The 22,319-nt window shown below is 36.9% G+C and overlaps 2 protein-coding genes across 2 annotated transcripts; both read left to right on the top strand.

Annotated features, from left to right (window-relative positions):
• The first annotated feature begins 828 nt into the window (after positions 1 to 828).
• Positions 829 to 16,254, top strand: LOC127801746 (triosephosphate isomerase, chloroplastic). The gene is made up of 9 exons (XM_052337123.1): positions 829 to 1,177; positions 7,414 to 7,440; positions 9,728 to 9,797; positions 12,568 to 12,691; positions 13,227 to 13,311; positions 13,414 to 13,546; positions 13,655 to 13,828; positions 14,996 to 15,078; positions 15,900 to 16,254. Exons 1-9 carry the CDS (start codon positions 950 to 952, stop codon positions 15,954 to 15,956), a joined length of 981 nt encoding a protein of 326 aa, XP_052193083.1. The 5' UTR covers positions 829 to 949; the 3' UTR covers positions 15,957 to 16,254.
• Positions 16,255 to 16,379: 125 nt separating this feature from the next.
• LOC127801747 (uncharacterized) lies at positions 16,380 to 17,852 on the top strand. Its single transcript, XM_052337124.1, has one exon. The coding sequence runs from the start codon at positions 17,281 to 17,283 to the stop codon at positions 17,695 to 17,697; it is 417 nt and encodes a 138-aa protein (XP_052193084.1). The 5' UTR covers positions 16,380 to 17,280; the 3' UTR covers positions 17,698 to 17,852.
• The last annotated feature ends 4,467 nt before the right edge of the window (positions 17,853 to 22,319 follow it).

Genomic DNA, 22,319 nt, shown 5'->3' on the forward strand with positions numbered 1-22,319 from the left:
GGCCATGGCGCAAGCAAGCAACGCAGTTATCTCTTCTTTCTTGTGGTCTCAACATAAAGAATCATTCGATATGGCGTTGCGTTTGGTTCACATCTCATATGAAGAAGATATAGATATTCCCAGGAACCATTTGGCAACCGCTGCATCCTACCCATCACGAGCCGCCGCTGCTATAGTCCGAAGACGCACGCTTCAAGATAGATAGCCACCTCGTCCTTTCGGCAGTGCTCGCATAAATGTTCCCAGCTGGGGAGAGACGACGTCGTGCTTCGACTGGATTTCGTGGCTCTCTCTATTCGTTGTCCCGTCGTTGAAGGGCAGCAACGACTTCTCATTTAATGCTTCCTGATATTTTCATGGACCAACCACCATCGCCATTTGCCAACCCCACTGCTCACACCGCACGTGCTGTTTCTTCCCTCCTAACGATCCATAATTAGGGGTTAAAAAATACATTACTTTAAAATAAATTTCATGCGAACCTATAAATAAACTATAAATGTGGCTACAATCAATAAAGTCTGTAAATAAATACTCAAATGAGTTTAGTACCATCAACTTCAAAACTCAAATTCATTTTACTAATTAAACTTAAAAATTTAAAAAGTTCAAACTTCTTTATTTAATTAAATAAATAAATTTAAACAAACTCAAACCCCAACCACCCTTCTAACTAACATTAACAAAAAAAAAAAAAAAGTAGTAGTTAGATGATTGAATGTTTGAATCTAGCGGCGTGGAGTAGACGCGCAGCAAACAGGCGTGGATACGCGTCGGCATCCGGTCCGGTGGATGGCCATAAAACACAACGCCACATATTCAGCTAATAGTAAAGCTCCAGCTGATAGTAAAGCGCAGCCGATATAGCATTCTGGTCCAGAGATTTCGGAGAGGATCCTCCAACGGTCACCTTTCGTCGTGTTTACTGAGAGACCGAGCCTGCGTTCCCATGGCCGTTGCATCCACATCTCTCGCCTCGCAAATTTCCGGTCCCAAATCGCAGCCTTCGTACTGCCCTAGCTTCTCCGGCCTGCGCCGATCTTGCTTCAAGCTCGACCACTCTCTCTCCCTCGCTTCCTCCACTCAATCTCTCTTCCAGCGCGTCGATTCGCATCTCCGTCTCGCCTCTTCGCGGAAAGGTTGCAGAGCCGTCGTCTCCATGGCCGGTTCCGGAAAGGTGCTCTCCTTTCAGCTCTTCGTCTGGATCTGTCGTTTATTCGTCGAATTAATTGAAATGTCCTTTTTGTTTGTTCGATTAACTTGTTTCAGTCACAAGATACTGGGCGTTTTCTTGTAGTCGAAAATGAATGCGAATCGTCCAGAATGCCTGTAAATTTTCTTCCTATATTTTCAAATGAATGGGGAAGGGTGACTCTACCACTTTCTGGCGGAAGGAATAACTATTGTGACAAACTTCTTAAGAAGTTCTCAATATAATGTTCTTGTGACAACATAATACCATCATTACTCCTTTTGATCTTAACACCCAAAATGACACTAGCTTCACCCATGTCTTTCGTATCAAATTTGGAAGCTAAAAAACTTTTAATACTATGCACTATTTGCATCACAAGTACCAAAAATAAGAATATCATCCACATACAAACTTATAATTACACATTCATTATCAATGAATTTTGTGTATACACATTTATCTACTTCAACAAAAGAAAAACCATCGCTTGTCAAAACTTGATCAAACTTTTCATGCCATTATTTAGGTGCTAACTTTAATCCATATAAGAATTTAAGCTGTAATACCCCGAGAGCCCAAGGTCAGGTCCAAGAAAGAATTCTAGAGAAGGTAGTATATATATCTAGGATAGTAAAGAAGGAAACAATACTAGTTGGATACCTTTTGCGCTGAATGTGAATAAAGAACTCTCAGATTAAACTTGCTTGAGCTAGGGTAGTTTAAAGATGGGTGACTGCTGGGAAGTTTGCGTAGTCCCATTAGAGTAAGTTGATCTGGTCCTTCCTATCGCTCGATGCGGGATGTTACAGGTGGTATCAAAGCTGACCCTTGGTGAAGGTAGTCCAATGAGGGTGGGGAGTGGCGCCGAGACGTGAGGGCCTAAACATGGAGCGACTCCTGACAGGTTTCTAAAATGGCAGCCTCCAAAGGGGAGAAGATCCGGGATCAATTGTAAGTTCACATGACGAAGACGTCATATGCTCAAGGGGGAGAATGTAATACCCCGAGAGCTCAAGGTCAGGTCCAAAAAAGGATTCTAGAGATAATAAGGAATAAAACAACACCAGTTTGATACTTTTTGAGCTGAATGTGGATAAAGAACTCCAAGGTTAAACGTGTTTGAGCTAAGGTAGCTCAAGGATGGGTGACTCCTGGGAAGTTCGCGTAGGCCCATTAGGGTAAGTTGATCCGGTCCTTCCTATCGCTCAATGCAAGATGTTACATAAGCAGTTTACAAACTTTATTTTCTTGACCAAGGATAACACAACCTTCAATTTGCACCTTGTAAATCTCTTCCTCTAAATTTCCATTTAAAAATGTAGTTTTAACATCCATTTGGTGAATATAAAGTTTGTAAATTGAAGCTAAGTCAATTAAAACATGTATAGATGAAATTCTAGTTATTGGAGCAAATGTATCAAAATAATCAATATTTTGTTTTTGAGTGAAGCATTTAGCTACTAATCTAACCTTATACTTGTCAATAAAACCATCAAGATTAAATTTCCTTTTAAAAATTCATTTACAGCTAATGGGTTTAGCTCCAGTAGGTAAATCAACTAATTCCCTAGTTTTATTTTGTAAAATGGAGTCAATCTCATCTTTTATTACTTTCTCCCAAAACAATTTATCATGAGAAGATATAGCATCACAATAAGTTAAAGGATCATTATCAATAAGATAGGTGTAAAAATCATCTCCAAAGGAATTTTCCTTTCTTAATCTCCTATTCCTCCTAAACTCTTCATTTATGTTTTTAGAGACATTTTTAAGAGATGGTGTATACGTAATTCTTTCAAATTTTAATGGAAAAATATTTTCAAAGAATTCAACATTCTTTGTTTCAACTATAGTATTGCAATCAAGCATATCACTTCTCAATACAAGCAACCTATTTGCAGCACTATGTTTAGCATAATCAATAAACATGCAATCAGATGTTTTTTACCCTATTTTTCTTTTCTTAGAATCAGAAAGCATAACTTTTGCAAGACACCCCCACACTTTCAAATATTTCAAGTTAGGAGTATAACCTTTCCATAAATCAAAAAGGTGTCTTACCAGTTTTCTTGTAAGGAATCCTATTTTGTAGATGATTAGATGACAAAATTGCTTCCCCCTAAAGATTATCAAGCGCATTAGAACTAACAAGCATGGAATTCATCATTTCTTTTAAAGTTCTATTTTTATTTTTTTTTTGCTATGCCATTTGATTTAGGAGAATAAGGGGGAGTAATCTCATAAATTATTCCTTCTTTCTCACAGAAGTCATTAAATAAAACATATTCACCTTCTCTGTCTGACCTAACTCTTTTTATTCCTTTATTCAATTGATTCTCTACTTCTTCTTTGTATAGAAGAAGCATGCTAAAGGCCTCATCTTTATTTCTCATTAAATATACTTTTGCATATCTAGAACAATCATCTATAAATGCGACATAATATTTCTTGCCTCCTCTAGTCATGGTTTGTTTTAAATCCCCTACATCAATATGAATTAAGCTTAAGAGTTTAGATTCTCTTTGAGTAGAAGCACAGGTTTTCTTAGTTAATTTAGCTTCTGCACATATCTCACATTTATTCAAACAAGAACTATTTATTTTAGTTATGAGTCCAAGAGATTACATTTTCTTAATGTATGAAATACTAACATGTCCTAATGTAGCATGCCACATATAAATGGAATCAAGCATGTAAACAAAAGAAGTAGCATTCTCATTAATTATTTCAGAAACATTAAGTACAAAAAAACCCTGATTTCAATAGCCTTTGCCCATAAAAGTATTATTTTTGGTCATTCAAATGACACTTTAACCCCAACCTTGCTTGACAAAGATACAGAGACCAAGTTAGCTCTAATATTTGGAACATGAAGTACATTAATCAAAGCTAGAGTTTTGTCAAATGTGAGTTTGAGAAGAATCTTCCCTTTTCCAAGAATTAGCGTAGTTCATGAATCACCAAGATAAATTGTTTCTTCTCCTTCTCCTTCTCTTACCGGAATGTAACAGGAAAAAACACTTTTATTTGTACATATGTGCTTGGTAGCCTTAGAGTCTACCACCAAATCTTTCACATTGGCCACAATATTGGCTTGAGAAATGACCGCGACAATAATATCATCTGCTTCAACCAAATTTTCTTTTGGTTGAGTAGGATTGTCATTTCTCACTCTCTTTTTACACTGAGGTGCATGGTGCCCTGGTTTTCCACAAACAAAGCAAGAACCTTTCTTTTTCTTGAAACTGGGATTATTTGCTTTAGGCTTATAATTAATTTTTTTTTTTTTTTGTGTGTGTTCATGCCTTTTGTTGGGATTTTGAGGTTTACCGTGTACTAAGTTAGCCTTGGATGCCATTCCTTTGCCCTTGCAGATTGTATCCTTTTGTGGTTTGTTTCTTCAATGATGATGTGTACAACTTGGTCTTCAGGTGACAGTTGTTTGTGCTTGTGCTTGAGTTGGTTTTTGTAGTCGTTCTATGATTCGGGCAATTTTTCAATGAGTAGACTGGCTACAAATTCTTTTTGCAACATGATGTTTTCACCTTTCAAGTCCTCTAAAAGCTTGTGGTACTCGTTGATTTGAACCTTGATTTCCTTGTCATCCACCATTTCCCATCGATAGAACTTTCCAATCATGAACTTTTGTTTCCCAACATCTTCAGTTGTGTACTTAGCATTCATGGAATCCCAAATTTTCTTCGCTTCCTTATAGGGACAGTAGACATCAAATAGTTCATTAGATAATGTACTAATTATCGTGTGCCTACATATCTTATTTGCATACGTCCAATGGTCCAACAGTTTGGCATCAACACTAACTTCATTAGGCTTGGATTCAATAAGTGCATATGCCACACTGTGAACATCAAGGATTGAATGAACCCTCTCTTGCCATCTTTTGAAGTTGTTTCCATCAAACAATTCGATCTTGGACACATCGGGAAATGGCTTTGCATATTGCATAGGTGGGATTAAAAGAAGCACAAAAGGCATAGTAGATGACAGTGATCCATCGACATGGTCGATAGTAGGAGGGATGACATGGTTTGCTACAACAGCACTAGCAGTGGCATCGGTAGTGGTGTGATCGACTATGTTAACTTAGGAGCACTTAGAATTAGATTTCTTGGACGGAATCCACTACCTCACCCTTGCGCACACACTCAGATTCCAATGATAATAGAAACAAATGAATGATAATGAAAACAGAATGTGACAGAAAATAAAACCAAACCACAAGAAGAACACAAGCAGTTTATCCTGGTTCGAATCGCCCTTAGAACAACCCTACATCCAGCCTCTTAAAGCCTCCCGATAGCAGCCTCTTTAATTCAGAATGATAGCAGTACAAACTTGCCCTCACGATTACAAGTCTTTCCAAGATTACAAAGACTATTTCTTGAACACATAGCCTTTTCTCTTCTAAACTTCCTCATGAGAAAATGAGCAACATAACTTAAGCCTAGACCCCTGTCCTGTTTATAGATTAATAAGCGATAATCTCTAAGGCTTATAATAAGATTAGACATTCCCGATTTTACCCTCAAACTTAATATTAATTACAAAGCTGAGTAACCGCCTGACTAAACCCACTAAACCGACTCATTTAACTGCTGAAAAATCTGGATCTACTTAAGACAACATTCTAACAGACTGCAATGGCACCAGCGACATGGGTATGATCGACGATAGCATGGTTAATGGCGGCGATGTGAAAAGAGGCGTCTGTGACTCTCCTTAAAGAATGTTGTTCTTAAGTTGGCAAGGGTGGGCAGTAAATGCTGGAAGCTTGAGGCGTGATAGTAAGCGTGACTAGGCTTAAGGATAGTTTCCACCCCTCATAAATGGTGCAAAGGCTTCGGTGGCTATCCCCTGGATACAACAAACTCTTCAAAACTCATGTGCACTCACAAGTCTTAGGGAAAAAGAAGAGCAAGAAACAGTGTATGAACCCAACAAAATGACTGTATAACAGCTTGAGGAGGAATGAAGAGAAAGGCCAATGGGTTTTGTGGCTCACAAGTGCAGAAAGAAGCTGCTTTTATAGGAGAGGAAAGTGACCGTTGAGAGGAAAAATGGGCAGTTGGAAGACTGGTTCAAAGGATAAAGGAAAAGAATTGGTTAGCAGAGACCTGTTCTCTCTCAATGGTTGAAGACTAATTCAAATCATTCTCGGGTAAGGTCAAAAAAGGAAAAATCGAACAAAAGGTTGCAATATGCACTCTAATTCGCCCCCCGGGGGGGGGGGGGGGGAATCCTCGATTTTGCCTTGGGTTGGCCCAATCTCATGCACGCAAGACCCAACTCTCTCACAGCTTTCATAAGCCCATGCAGACTCAATCTATATAAAAAGAAGAGAGGTTTCTCTCCAACCAATGTGGGACAAAGACACTATAGTCCATTTGAAATACCACTCATATTTCAACAAAAAGAGGGTGTCAAAAGATAAAGTTGGTTCAATTAGGAGCATGCCCAACTGACGGATAGGTGTAAGGTGCAAAGTGTAGAGAGATAGGAAGCCGCACGCCGGGGGGGGGGGGGGGGGGGGGATGATTTTTGATCCATGGAGAAATAATGTGGTGATTTGAACCTCAGAAAATTAGTTGCTGTTTCCAATTCAAGGTTCCTTAGTTTGAAGCTTTGGAGGAGGTTCAAGCTTTGATGGGAAGTTGGTGATTAACTTTCATCATTTCTGGGAATTAAATATTTCCAGACATCTTCTTTGCAAGCTTAGGTGCCCACCTTTACCTAAATATATTCAACTTAGGCTTATCCTGTAACTTACTAGCAGTGCCTTTCTTGATAAATTATCCTTAGGTACATACTGTTCACTCTGCCTAATGCATGCAAATAATCGCATGAAGGACACAAGCATACGAATGCACTCACTGTGATGCATGCACTTCTCTAACACAGATAATGCTGATTCCTTGACGGCTTTTATGCCTTCGCTTTCAGGCTTAAGATCTAACGAATGAATAGTGTGCATTCATTCTGCTGTTTTGTCCTTGCCAAGAGGCCCAAGACACTTTCCCATCTTCTATTCAAGTGTTTGGTCTGTTTCAATCTTTGTCTTGCATGCATGCCATAATGTTATCTTAATTACAATGTCCATCTTTAATTGCTGGCCTTTGATGTTGTTTTCCTCTTACATCATACAATTTTCCCCATTTTACTAATCACAATTTGATAGTTTGCCTTTCTTTTGCTTGCAGTTCTTTGTTGGTGGCAATTGGAAATGTGTAAGTATCTTTTTCTTTTTCCCACAGATGTCACAAATGATATATCTTACTTACATTACTGAAATTTTCAAATTATTGTCTTTATGGGCATTCTGGATACCTCCTTAGTGGAGATCAAATTCCGTTTCTGGTGTTATGAAAATGGAAGAGTAAAAACTTCTTGATTCAGTCAGGACTTTAAGACAACTAAGGTAGCTATGCCTTCCAGAATACCCTTAATTGTTCTCCTTATAGGTATATACTGTACAGAATGAGATATCACAACAAATCAACCTAAGTGTACATCCTTTCGCAAGTGAAGGCAATAAATGATATTTTGATTATCAAAAATCTTTAGAAGCTCCCAATTTGAGTAGGAAGCCAAAAGAAAGTCCATTTCAATATTGAAGAGATGCTACAAGGTATCAATGTGATTTTTTGATCTTCCATTACTGGAGGTAATGCATGATAGATGATGCTTCCTTTTTTAATCGTACCCACTGTATAGGTTTTCTCAGGACATACTCGGACATAAGCAAGACAAGTCACAAGTCACAAGTCATAGAATAAGATATAATTCTTTAAAATTAATAATATGGTTGGTCTTTACACAATCAGGAAAGAAACCATTAGAATAAACATGTTTTAGTTAGAACCAATAAGATAATTCTTACAAGTTATATCTTCTAGTTTTATCTATCTAAAAAGTAAGATAAAGTGAAAAAGATAGCATGGGCTCTTCTTCAATTAGTTTGTTCTAATTTGAACTTGAAACCTTGTGATTACAAAGAACCTGTTAAGTGTATTTTGATTAATCTTTTCAACATTACCTGAAGGCTGAAGGAATTTTTTCAAAGGCCATTACCAGTTGTCATCCAATGTAGGTGCTAGGTTGGGTCAAGCCGATGCAAGCCTAAGATTTGGCTGCAGTTGCACCTCAGGCTTGAACTGGCACGTTCATGCTGTAACATACATATGTCTGTGTTAGGTTGGGTCCTCTTTCTTTATTTTTCTTTTACTGTCACTGGGACAATCTGCCTTCAATGATACTAGGATTTCCTCTTAGTCTCAGCCAAACAGTCACAAACAATGCACAAGTGCAACTTGAGGACACCACAATTACAGGGCAACCTTCCCAAGCTTTATTAATCAGCTGAGATTACAAAGGGTCTAGCTTGGAAAATCAAACCCACAGCCTTCTATATATAAGCACAGGTCACATGGCAGCCATGTGCCTTGCAAGACACCACCCCACCTTTACTTTTTGGTTGAGACCCCCAATTGCTAGGAAGTCACTTGGTCAGTTAACACCCCAACTGCATAGGGACATCTGCCAGAAGCCTTTGTAGGTTTGGAGCTGGGGGTGGATAATGAAGTTAGGGGGGCAAGAAGACATGTGAGTAGGGTTTTTGAACTTTCTTAAAAAATGAATGCAGCAACTAAACTGGTTATCTTTCTTTTAGTCTATGTTTAATGGGTTTAAGTTGAGTTTTCTTAGTTATGATTTTTCATGAAATAGTAATGGTTTGAGCATCTTGGGATATTTTTGGAAGAAAAGTTCTAGGAATAGGAAGCATACTATAGGAGAGTTTCAGGGACTAAACTTGGGGGGTGGGGTGGGGGAATGAGCTGATTCTCTGTTGTGGCACAAGATGTAATTATTTCTTTTGCGTCATGCACCATATGCTTGGGGAAATCTTTTTCTTATCATGAAAAAACACATTGATAGTGATGTTTGTTATGGCTTCTTTTGCTTGAAACTTATGTCTGTTTCATTTGTCCTCCCCTTCATTCCAAGATTTTTATAGCACTTTAACATGAATTTTAATGTAAAGACTACATGTGCAAGTGTTGATGATGGAGGACGTAAAAGCAAATATTTTGCAAATCTAGGCTAGAAATAGGAATTAGTCTTGTTTATTTTAATTCTTTTCTTTATTCCTTATTTTCACTTGTTTCCTATTTTTTTTGGTTTCCTTTAGTTAGTAGGTTCCATTTGAATCCTAATTAGAGTAGAATTATGGAATCCTAATTAAGGTAGGATTATGATTATTGGTTGCCTATATATAGTAATTTAGGATATAATTGAAGGTAGCTTTTGACCTTTGATATTATTGAGATATTTAACTTGAGTTTATTGATTAAGTTTCTAGTTTGTTCATGTTCTTTTGGGTTCTGCATCAGTTGAGCATCACATTCTGATATGTGATTATCCGCTGATGAATATTGTAGAAACTATAGGCATTGCTATTCTTTCTAACTTTTGGGCTGTAATATCTTCTATTGATTCTTCTTCCATTTTATATAGAATGGGTCAAAGGAATCTATCACTAAGCTTGTCTCTGACTTGAACAGTGCAAAATTGGAGCCTGATGTTGGTAAGTCACTCTTGCCTATCCAATAATTCCTTTATTAAAACAATAAATATCAATGGCATCTTTGATGAGATTGTTAAGATATTCTTGGTTTTATGTACCTAAGTTTCAAGGCAAGCATCCCAGAGGGGCTAAGCTTATTGGACCTCAGTTCATCAAAGCACAGTTTTTTAGACTACAGGATTATTTACAACTCTGGAGAGTTAGAAGTTTGTGATTAATTGGTTATGTTTTTATTCTTCCACAATTGAGCATGAATTATGTGGCCCTACTTCGTTTAAAAGCAGGGTATTCAATTTTCAGGACTTCAAGGAACTTTCTCACTGATATTTCATCACCGATGGGCATTATGCATTAGAATCCAAAGCCTTCATAGTTCAGAAATATGTGTTTCCATTGCCTTCTGATATTTAAGATTGATTCACCCCTACTTTTGTGTATTCTATAGTGTCAAAGGAAAAAATAGTTAGGAGCAATCAGTGATGAAGAACTTCCCAAGTGTTTGGAAATATAGAACAGGCCCCTTAATTTTGTAGGGTCTACTGACTCCACATCCAACCCTGTGCCCCTGCCCTTGGTCTTGGTGCTACATGCACAGATTGAAGGCCACCCCTTTCTTCTTCTACTTATTTTGTAGACTGATTCCTTTACAAGTACACTTACCTAAACAACCAAATGTAGATGCTCCTCTGTAAACTTTGGTGGTATTGCTAATGAATTGCATAATGGATACTTTTTAACCACTCAAGCCTCCACAACAATCCAGTTTCTGGTCATGAGTCATTTATTGCATCCACCCTCCACAGTGCCATATCTATTCAGTATTGCTGGTTAGTGCTTGGCCTTTTAAGAGAGGGGATCACTAATCTTTGATCACTAATCTGCTTGTTACTTGGCTTAAGGTAAGCCATGCTTTTAGGTTGTTGACCTGTCAAACCATACATTGAAGGGGCCAATTGTCGTATACCTTGTTTTTTCTGCTTGAGACTGAGTATTCTTTTTTCCTTTTTTCTTATTATTTTTTATTCATTATGGACACTTTTCTATGTCTATAAATAGAGAGGCTGTAGGTTTTGGATGTAAAGTATGGGACTCTTTTTTTGGCACTTTTTTATCCATCATACATATGGTTTATTTATTAAAGCAAATATGATCGAGGTGGTGACACATCTATACATTAGAAATCAACAAGGGAAAGAGAAGATGCATCATGACATGCATAGGGGCATTAACCCAATGTTAGTCATCTTCTTCAATGATACTTACCTGCCAATTCAATCTTTAGGTTTTCAATTGCCCCTTAAAACAATTTCCCAGCTCCATCACTTGTCTACAACTCAGTTTTTCTTTTTATTTTCTTTTTCATTTGTAAATGTGGAAAAGCTTTAGTTGCCTGCAATATAAGTATTTGCAGGAAAATTAATAATGATTTGGAAGAAGTTAACAGAAGAATAATTCTAACTAAAGAATATTGCATAAGAAATGTAACAAAGGAATAGGCAAGGCTTTCTGGCAAAAAGAAAATGAAATTTCCTTATATCTTTTTGATTTTATGTTTTTTCATTCAATTCTTTATATTCATTTGAAATTTCTTACTTTCCAAAAATATCGTTCGTCTAGCTTTTATATTTTGTCTTATTGCAGTAAGTTCATTTTTATCTGTTACCAAGGGCCAGTATTAGTTGCTAGGTAGTAAGTATGATCATGTCACTTCATATCACTTTAGGAGTCACTAAGTTTAATGGAAGTAGCCAAAAATGTTGACTGGCAAAGTTATTTTATGTGAGAAATCAACATAAGTGCCATGACTCAACCCTGCATTGGTAGTCCATTGGGAATGTCTTGGGTATATTAGGGGATTCATAGTTGTAGAAAACAGAAAATCATTCCGCAGAAAATAGAAAATAAGAAAACTTGTTCAAATACAAAAATTTTCAAAATAGAAAATGGAGATTTGGAAAACATGGTTTTCCAAATTTGAATTAAGCTTGGGAAACTCCTAAAATGAGTTTTCTGAGTTTTCCTTGCTAATTTGGAGATTTGGAAAATGAGGTTTTTCAAAAATTTTCCCAAATAATCTCCATCTCTTTCTCTAACACAAGCTACATGAAAGAAATTAAAACATCTCTCCCTTTTTTGAACAAGCATCCAAATTTCTAGATTGGAATTAGTTTTTTGAATTTCTAACATTTGAATGTGTTTTTCAAATTTTCTATGAAAATAAAAACTAGAGATCTTATAGAAAAATTAAAGATAGAAAACTGCAAATCATTTTCCACAACTAAACAGCCTTCATCCTATGAAGCCACCTTCATCTAGCACTTTTAGGTGAGGACTTGTGGTGCATGCCAAAAAAGTGTTTTGAGACTAATTTGGGTCAGATTGAGACATGAGATTTCTGGTCTAGCAAGGATGCCAAGAATTAAAGGAGAGGAGTTTGTCATGACCCAATATAGTTTTCTAGGGAGGTCTTGGGTATATTACTTGATCCCATGAACCCAAAAGTCAACTTCAACTAGAATTTTTGAATAAGAACTCATGGTGTTTCAAGAAGCCAATTCAAATAACAGACTGTCTGTTTTTTTTTTTTTTTTTTTTTTTTTTTGGGGGGGGGGGGAGCTTTTCCTTTTGAACCCTTTTGTGGTTTAACTGACCTTTTCTGTGTTGCATAATATCATGTTATTCACATAGTTGAATTCATTTGTCACTGTTACATTGTTTACACGTTTAAATTCAAAAAATATCGAAGTCTCAATATGATTTGATTTGACAGATGTTGTTGTTGCACCTCCCTTTGTTTACATCGACCTGGTAAAGAACTCATTGACAGATAGGATTGAGATATCTGCTCAAAATTCTTGGACTGGAAAGGGTGGGGCTTTCACAGGAGAAATCAGGTTAGCATGTTTTTTTCTTGATTAGTTAGTATTGGTTGCACTTCCCATCCTATGTATACTTCAGAGTTGGAAACTAGTGTTCCTTACTGAGGTTTAATTCAATTGTGAGAATTTTGTTAGTTTTGCTAGGCTAAAAACCAGTCTGAGTAACTTAATTTCCTTGGTCCCAAGAAAAGAAACACACTTAGTTTTATTATAGTAAAAACTGAGGCATTTAGCAAAAAGAAAAAACCAAGACAAGTAACTTATTATCCTTGGTCCTAGAAAAAGTAATATATTGTTGGTCTTGAAGCTTAAAAAAGGTTAGAGATATAAGGTTTCCTTTCTGCTGACAATAACAGGGATTCCCCTATCTATGAGGGGTAAAACTGGAGACAGACCTATTCATCATATTATTTTCACGAAGTGGATTTCTCATAATATCAACCACCTATATTATAATTCTTGGCAGCTGAGCTGTTAGATACACCAAGTATTTCTGGCTATACAATCTTACAGTTTTAGACAATTAACAAAATTACATTTGTATTTTCAGTGTGGAACAATTGAAAGATATTGGTTGCAAATGGGTTATTCTTGGCCATTCTGAGCGAAGACACGTTATTGGAGAAGATGATCAGGTAAAACTTAATAAAAAAAATTGTGATCAACCTTGAAAACATTAGTAGATTCTGTCACTTGGTTATTAGTATTTGTATCTCACCACAAATTTTGGACTTCAGTTTATTGGGAAGAAAGCTGCTTATGCCCTGAGCCAAGGTCTCGGAGTGATAGCCTGCATTGGAGAACTGTTAGAGCAGAGAGAAGGAGGAAAAACATTTGATGTTTGCTTTCAGCAAATGAAAGCTTTTGCAGGCAAACTTATTGCTTGTGATTTTTACCCAAAGATTGACTGTCTAGGTTTCTTGTGAACCACAACAGTTTTATTATATTAGCAATGGAATTCACATCCACAATTTGCAGATGCTGTGCCCAGTTGGGATAACATAGTAATTGCATATGAGCCAGTATGGGCAATTGGAACTGGTAAAGTGGCAACGCCCCAACAAGCGCAGGAAGTACATGTAGCTGTTCGTGATTGGCTTAAAAAGAATGTTTCAGCAGAAGTTGCTTCTAAGACACGTATAATATATGGAGGTATGCTTCTTTTCTTTCTCCCTTCTTTTTAATAGTCTGTTGACACATTCTTCTTGTTCATTTTTCAGTTTTTAGTATCTGATCTGTGATATCTCCCTATATTTGAAAATATGGAAACATCCCACAGCCTTCACTATTTTCAATGTAATACATGACAGTCTTCTCTCTGATGCGTATTAAGGTCATACAGTGTCTTCCTCTCTCTCACCTGTGTGACTGTGATGCAGTTTGGCCACTTGTGTTCCCATTTAGTTGATTGGGGACCTTTTTATTTGTTTTTTCTTTTAGGCAATAGAGTGGTAAGTAGCCTTTGGGTGTTTACTCAACTATCAAAATGCAACATCAGAATAGAACATTTGGGCTGAATTCAAGGGCCATGGATAGGGACACATGGAGTTCTAGAATTCATGTAGCCAACCCTGTCTATCATGATTAAGGCTTGAGATTGTTGTATTTGTTGTAATTCAAGGGCCTGTGGCCTCAACAATTAACTGATAAAGGTTTAAATGCAATAGGAGAAAGCATACCTACTTTCTTGTACTTGAAACCAGGAGAGACATACTTAGCAAAGAAAAGAAAAAGGAGGCCAGGGAAAACATGGTTTAGACAATCTCCAAGAGAGCAATCCAAGCCCCCTGATAAAAGAGATGCATTCCAGGATAAGTGGCAGGGACTGCCGTCCTTGAGCTTGTAGTCAGAGTGTAGCCTCAGCTGGGAAGGGGACATCTCATGGCTTGGTAGCCAAGACTGGAGGATGATGAAGATACAGCTGCCTGGCAACACCTCTGAGTCACTTGAATGTGGTAGCTGATCCCTGTTCTTCAGGCGCATGTACATGCGGACACACTTCCACACTGTCTGCATGCTTGCATCACCATGCTAATAACTGCTTTCTAGCAACAACTGTACTTTTGAATATATTGTCTTCCATTCTCAGTTGCAGAAATGACTATTAGAGGGAAATCCCCTAACTGTTCTCTCTCTCTCTCTCTCACTTGCGCGCACGCGCACACACGCACATACACTGGCATGTGCTACCTCAGTGACACAGCCTCGAGTGCTCTAGTGATCATTCCTATTTGTGCGAACGCTTCTAGCCTTCTAGGTATATAGTTATTATCTGCTCCTGCTAATAATCACTATTTGGGATCTGAATTTCTTTTTCAGGGTCTGTAAATGGTGGCAACTGTGCTGAGCTTGCAAAACAAGAAGATATTGATGGATTTCTTGTCGGTGGTGCTTCGTTAAAGGTATTGTACCATTCATATATTACAAAAAAAAAAAAAAAGGTCTTGTACTGAACTATGCTAAGTATTTCTATATGAATTGAATAATGATAATATATCGAGAAGAATATTTTGAAAGTGGGGAGTGGGGGACCAATAAGCTCGATGCACATTCAGAATATCTTAGTTCTCGGATTGATGTAAGGTGCAACCTGCAATGAAAGCCCTCTCGCATTTATTATTGGTTGTAGTGATTTTCCTTTTTCTATCATTGGGGGGATGGGCTGCCTTTTCAATTGCTTCTAATTTTCATTGAAAAAGAGAAGGAAAAAAAAAACACTGAGATCCTTGTAGTACGGAGGACAAGAATGATTGGTCTTAACATTGGGCAAAAGAGAAGTGACAGGCTCTGGAGGGTTTTTGTTTTCGTTGTCCAACCACAAGTGCCTTTAACCAAATGATGGAATATATTCCTTTCTCCACCTTAAGAGGAAGAAAGTTTTAGAATACTATCAGAATGCACTAGTTGTTTTCTTGCACGTATAAATGAAAGTAAAATACAGTAAAATGTTTGTAATGTCAGCTGGAAAAAAAATGTCATGTGTTAGATTATGTTCTTTTGCCCACTGCACTATGCACACGTTGTACAATAGGTTACATTTTGTACCAAAAAGATTGAATAATGGTGCTGTCAATGTTTGCATATCATTGAGCTGGACCGTGCAATTCATTTAGTAGTTGGAGAAAAGGAGCCCGAAGATTTTGTTTTTTCTCCTACCACAAGTCAGTTAGACTTAGTGATTGTTGTTGTACTCAACGCAAGTCTGTTTGATTCTGTGGTGCAGGGTCCTGAATTTGCAACCATTGTCAATTCTGTGACTTCCAAGAAGGTTGCTGCCTGATGATGCACTGTGATTTTGGCACCCCGGCATACATATGGCATTGGGATCACGGTTTGACAAACCTCGAGCTAGATCAGTTTCATGGGATTTTGATCATTTTGTATTCTTTTCCCCTGCCATTAAGTTCAAGAAAAATATAAATAAACAACTTGACTTGCATCTCTTTGCTGGTTCTGTTTCAACAAGAATAATATTAAGTTCACAGAATAATGCCCTACTAGATGGTGTACACGTTCAGTTGCATAATTTGCCAGTTCTTACTTGAGTATGACAATTGAAACTGCATCCTGTTTTTGCACTGCCTGCATGGTTATCGTATGCCATACTATTCAACTTTTCTAGGGAAGGTAGGTTATTAATCATACAAGCTGCCCCGAGTATTTTACCAGAGGTTAATGTTCCTTTCTAACCCAAAGTAGAGAACTTCGTGCATGGCTTATGCCCCCTTTTTAGTTGTTTTATGCTTGACTTCATATCACCTTCTTCCATTATAGGGTAAGCTATACGAACGTTTATGGCGTTACTTGAGCTTATATTCAGAATAAGTTTCTCATTCCAAACCTAGTGGATGGCTGGCTTAGAGAACTTGATACTTCATACTTCAACTGCGAGGTCAGTTGATCTTTCTTCCTATTTCAGAAGCTTCTAGTAGCACTATCTTCGAATTTCAAAGGCTTCCTATAGAAGAGCTCCATTGCGAATCATCATTTCCCTTGCCCAATGGCAAATGGGAACAGAAAAGTGTAGTGATTCGAAAATAGGAGTTCTGTTCAATTTTGTAAGGATGATACATTAGGAAGAGTGGTATGTTTTATTAATAAAATAATAATTTATTAAATTATAAAAATATTAGTATCCCCACCTGGAACTGATTGTATTTTTGGTCCCAAATCGGACTAAATATCCCGATCCTTCCTAGGGTAAAAATTTGTCAATGGTGTCATTTAGAACCATATGTGTAGCATATTAACTATATGGGATATTATGGATTGGGAATCAGTTTGCTTTGAGTGGGCATTAGTCCAAACCCCAAAGTAGGATGGGAGGAATCCATACTCAAGGCATATATGCCAAAGCCCACCCCTAAAGTAAAGCTACCAAATCCTATAGTACTTTCTTAAATTCATATTCTTATAAAATCTTTATATATAAGATAATTTTTAATACTAATATTCAGTCTCATGCACCTCATATTGACACAAGCTTCTTGAGTAATTGCAAACCATTCAAGTAGCAGATTCTTCCTTAACCCCATCTCTTATATAAAGCGTTCATATCCTCCTTGCAAGAGAGACAAAGGAGTGGCTTTGTTGTAACCAAAGGGATGGATTGGCTCTACCCAAAGAGGAGGGGTCCAGAATGGAAACAAGGGTGGACAGGCCAGACCCTGGCCTCCATCTCCGCCCCGCCGCTGCCACTGCTAGCCATCTTCGCCATTGTCATCTTCTTGTTATCCCTCTCTCAATACACCAACTACAAGGCCCAGCTCCAACACTCCATGATCAACGTCCAGCTCTTCCTCCTCTTGCTGCCCATTCTGCTCATCTTCATTGTGCTTTCTGGGTTTACCAGCGGCAGGTACACCTTGTGGCCGCTCCGGCCCGACCGCGACACCGCGGCTCGCCAGACCGGGGGTTCGCCGTGGGGCGTCGCCATCTTGCTGGTGGTGCTTCTTCTGCTGGTGTCTTACCAGTCCTCCTTCCACTCTAAGTGGTTTGGACCTCTTTCTAGGTTGGAATAGGCATAGAATTATGATTGGTTTGGGCCTCCTTTGTGGTCTTTCTGATGGGCTTACGGGCTTTGAGGGTGAGGGATGGCGCCTTGTGCTCTTGTTTTGTTCTTTTCCTCGTGTTGTGACAATTCTCTCTACTGGATGGTGAAAAAGTGTTTTTAACTTGGCTTGTTGTAAGTAGTGGATGGTGAAAGTAAAAGACAATGAGATGTGGGATTTTCTGTGCATCCAAACAGCTCCCAAATCGAGTCAGTCAATAATTGTAGGTAATGGTGGGTCAGGGATTGGCAATGTTTGGTTTGAAAGATAAGATGGTTGCCGCTGGAGAGTCTCATCTTTATGACCCACCAACGACAAGGCCCCACACACGTACTATGAACAATAATCTATTGTATAAATTTATTTTACAATCCCAAAAAGTGTACGAATATTGATTATTGAGGGCAGCTCTCTGATAATTTGTCGTTTAGGTAATGTCCACTGCGAAAATATCAAGATTTGTCGTTAATGTAGCGTCTTAAAAGCAGAGAACAAGATCTAGTCACGTGAATTATAATAGATATGGATCACTTTTAGTCTAGCTTGCACGGAAGTAGTAAAAAGGAAACGTTTCTATTACGAATTAAAAATGAATAAATAATATTTTTTTCTTTTAAAAGTAAAAAATAGGAACTTGAATAAAAGTATAAATAAAAAAATATAATTTTATTTTATAAATATAATTTTTAATATAAAAAATAGTTATTAAACATAAACTTACAAATAAAAATCACCCGATCATGCCCAGAACGAGTAATCCAATAATTCATGATGTGATAGAGCAATTGAGTATGGAAATGGAACACCGAGCAATTGGCAACAAAAGGGAGCAGTCGAGTATCGAGCAACCGAATTGACGATGGCACGAGCATCAAACGACAACAAAGGGAGTGAGATCGGCGAAATGATCGAGCAATTGAATAGATAGCGACACAAGCACCAAGCAATTAACGACGAGAGAGAATGACAACATCAACATAGGGCATGAGAATGGCGATGAAAGGATTGAGTCGAATTTCGAACTACAGACAAGAAATTAGAGCTAGGGCATAAGTGTGGAGAAAGAGAACCGAAAAAGAAAAAACATAAGTATATATTTGTTGGTCAAAGACAAAATTGCTTTCATCTCTGATCAGCTTCGATCACCAGAAACACATTTCCAATCAAAAATACGTTTCTGATAACTTAGGTTAATTGTGAAACGCTCTCTCGAAACGTTTCTAAAATTATAAAAATGACTTGAAAAACGTTTCTGACTATTTTCAGTATTTTCGAAATGAAAAATATTTTAGCAATGTTGAAACGACAACTCTAAGTCATTTTCGTTCATCACTAATTTTAATAAGCTTTTTAAGAAATCTCAGGAACCACAATTAATTAAAAGGTGGTTGGTGAGACAGAGCCTGATCTCGTCACATTCTTGCTTTCCATTGAATGGGGGGTTATTGATGGAGACCCTAACGATCTCATCGCATTTTCTTCCTTTCCATTGAATAATTTGAGTCTCTTTCTTTGATTCTTTCTTCTACTCACCAAATTAAGTAAAGCTTCCATCATTTGTGATTTTCCTGCTTAAAAGTGACATTAACCATGACTTGTTCAGCAGACATGAAAATGATGGGTAAATTTACATTGTTATAAGCTTTAAATTTTTTTTTTAATTTTTTGGTTTTAAAGTTGGGTCCAATATGTAATTTGTTAATGGATTGATAATATCAAGGAATAAAATAATTAAGCACAAAACATACATAATTTATGTAATAAATAAAAATCCTCATAAAGTGAAACCACTCCCCATGTAATGAGTTGAATACAACACACAAATTTATAATCTTTTAAATCAGAACGACCACAAAAAAGGATTTGCAACGATAGAGCTACGCACTTAATGTCTTGAACACTTTCTACTTTAAGGATTTGCGACGATAGAACTTCACACTTAATGTTTTAAAATGATTGGAAACAATTTTAGAGGATTATGTTCTACTAAAGTACATTCTTTAGTCGGGTAGACTGGTTTTGATAGTGTTCAAAGTTATATTAGAGATTTTTGATCAATCTGAACTTTCATCTTGACGACTAAAATAAGTGTTAATCGAGTTGTTAAGAACAAACTTACATCCATTTACTTGACTAGACATACAAAAGAAATAATTGTTTCATTTTTGGAAATTTTTAGTGTGACCATACCCCTACTATGCAGAAGAGAAACAAGACTTAATGCTCACCCTTTGATCAACCATTCAACAACCTTCAGTCAACTAAACAAAAATTCTTTTGAACAAACTTTAAAATATGCTTTTACTGATTAGGTTTGGTCATTCATTTAATAATCTTTGGTCAACCAAACAAAAATTCTTTGATAAATATCAAAATATTAAGGAATTTCTATATGGAGGGAATAATATTCTATCTTATCATGTGAATTTTATAGATCAAACAAAATAATTTATTTTTCGAAAAGGATAATTCAAAAGAAAAAGAATGGTGAATTTTATTATCATCAAAAACTCATGTGATTGTACCCTTGAGGTTAATGGTTACTTTTTTGATTGTGTATTCTATAATAAATTAATCATTATATCTTAATGTTTAATCATTAGAAATCGTTACATTTTGATTTGTTGGAAATATAGATATGAAAGGAATGTATGTTGATTCATACAACAAGAGAAAACCAATACAACAGAAAATACAATATAACAAAAATAATCTAATACAATAGAAATAACTAATACTGCAAGAATTAATTATGCAATGCGATAAGCAACAGTAAACCAAGCTTTTGGCAGTAAACTACGAACTAGAAGCAGTCGAGAATGTGGAACTAGAAAAACTGCAATAAGTTGGAACTGCACGAATTGGAAATGTAAGAACTGCAATAGATAAGAAGCAACAATAGAGGCATGCTAGAGCGTGCTATTTTGAAGACAAATTTTGCCCTGCACCGGTTATGAACAGACTGAGGCAACCATCTCAACAGGATACAGCGATCACTCCAGCTAAACTGCAACCATGAATGGTCAGATCTGTCATAACTCAAATGTGAAAATATGATTTTTGCTCTCTGGGTGTTTGGACGGGGATGGAAGAACTTGCTCTACTTAAACGTACTCGGGGTTGGCTATAAATATAGTCGAAACCCAACACCAAACCGAAAAATCAAGCTTCAAGAATCTCGCAAAATCCAGAGTCGCCGTAAAAAAATCAGCAAATCTGTTGAGCAAAATCCGGAAAGATGTTTGGATTAAAAAAATAAAAATAAAAAAATTATTAAATAAATTTGTAGTAAAAATATATATTATTTTTACCAAACCGACCGACCAGACAGATGGCTGAGGGGGCGCACGCATGTGGGTAAGGGCTCGCCTGCTAACAAAATTTGGGTGTCCCTTGGGACCCAACCCCAAGTGCCAGGGAAGGAATTTTATTCCCTTGAAAATCTCCCTACATAAGCAATGTGGGATTTCCATATGCACACACACACACACTCATACACATTGAAACACAACAATCCCCCACATGAATGTAAATGTGCTTAAAGCAAATAAAAGAACAAAACACCACGACGTCATGAAGAGCAAACGAATAGATTATGCATTAGATAAAGTGTCTTTTGAACTTGAATCTTCCTTAATAAGTCTCTATCAAACTTACCAAAAAAATAGTAAAGCCAGCTCTTGAATTATCCTCATTAGGAAGTTGAGACAACGGATATCAGATATAACCCGTCTCATATCTTCGAGTTCTATTCAATTGTGTCCATTTTGATCCTAGACATCATCCTGAATTCATAAAAGCTTTAGAGAACCCAAGCCATTTAAACAGTTCTTATAGAAGCGACTCATTTAAACAGTTCTTAGATCATGTTACACATTTATTTTGAAGACTTCCATAACATAGCAATACCACCTAAGGTAAATACATACCCACTGGTGGATTTAGTCTCTAAGTTATCAGGAATCCAATTAGCATCACTAAATCTTTCCAGTACAGGTGGATACATTGTATAATGTAATCCATAGTCAGGCATGTACTTTAAATATCTAAGTACCATGACAAGTGCATCCCAGTGATTATGCCCGGGATTGCTAGTGTATCTTGCTAACCTACCTACTGAGTAGGCAATATCAAGTCTTATACAGTTCATTATGTATATCAAACTCCCAACCACTCTAGAGCATTCTAGAGGTGATACACTTTCGCATCATTCTTTTTCAGTTTAGAATTTGGATCAAATTGAGTAATTGTTGGCTTACTCTCATAATGACTAATTTTTTCAATACTTTCTATATATAATGTGACTAAGATAGTATATATCCTTCTATATTTCTTGTTATCTGAATTTCAAGAATAACATCAGCAAGACCAAAGTCTTTCATATTGAAATTAGTATTCAACATCTTCTTTGTGGATTCTACGACATTTCGTGATTTATGGTTTTAACATAAACACATTTATTACTCATTTATTTTAAAATCATTCGATAACATAGTGTGATCAAATTTCTCATAACATTGCTTGGGTGTTTGTTTTAACTCATAAAGAGACTTTATAAGTTTACAAACTTTCTTTTCATGTCCCTTTACAAC

Source organism: Diospyros lotus, chromosome 5, assembly GCF_014633365.1.
Source record: "Diospyros lotus cultivar Yz01 chromosome 5, ASM1463336v1, whole genome shotgun sequence".
Classification (NCBI taxonomy): Eukaryota; Viridiplantae; Streptophyta; class Magnoliopsida; order Ericales; family Ebenaceae; genus Diospyros; species Diospyros lotus.

Coding starts and splice junctions, on each gene's coding strand:
- LOC127801747 (XM_052337124.1), top strand. CDS start 17,281: ATGGATTGGCTCTACCCAAAGAGGAGGGGTCCAGAATGGAAACAAGGG.
- LOC127801746 (XM_052337123.1), top strand. CDS start 950: ATGGCCGTTGCATCCACATCTCTCGCCTCGCAAATTTCCGGTCCCAAA. Junction 1,178..7,413: donor CCATGGCCGGTTCCGGAAAG/GTGCTCTCCTTT, acceptor TTTTGCTTGCAG/TTCTTTGTTGGTGGCAATTG. Junction 7,441..9,727: donor TTGGTGGCAATTGGAAATGT/GTAAGTATCTTT, acceptor CATTTTATATAG/AATGGGTCAAAGGAATCTAT.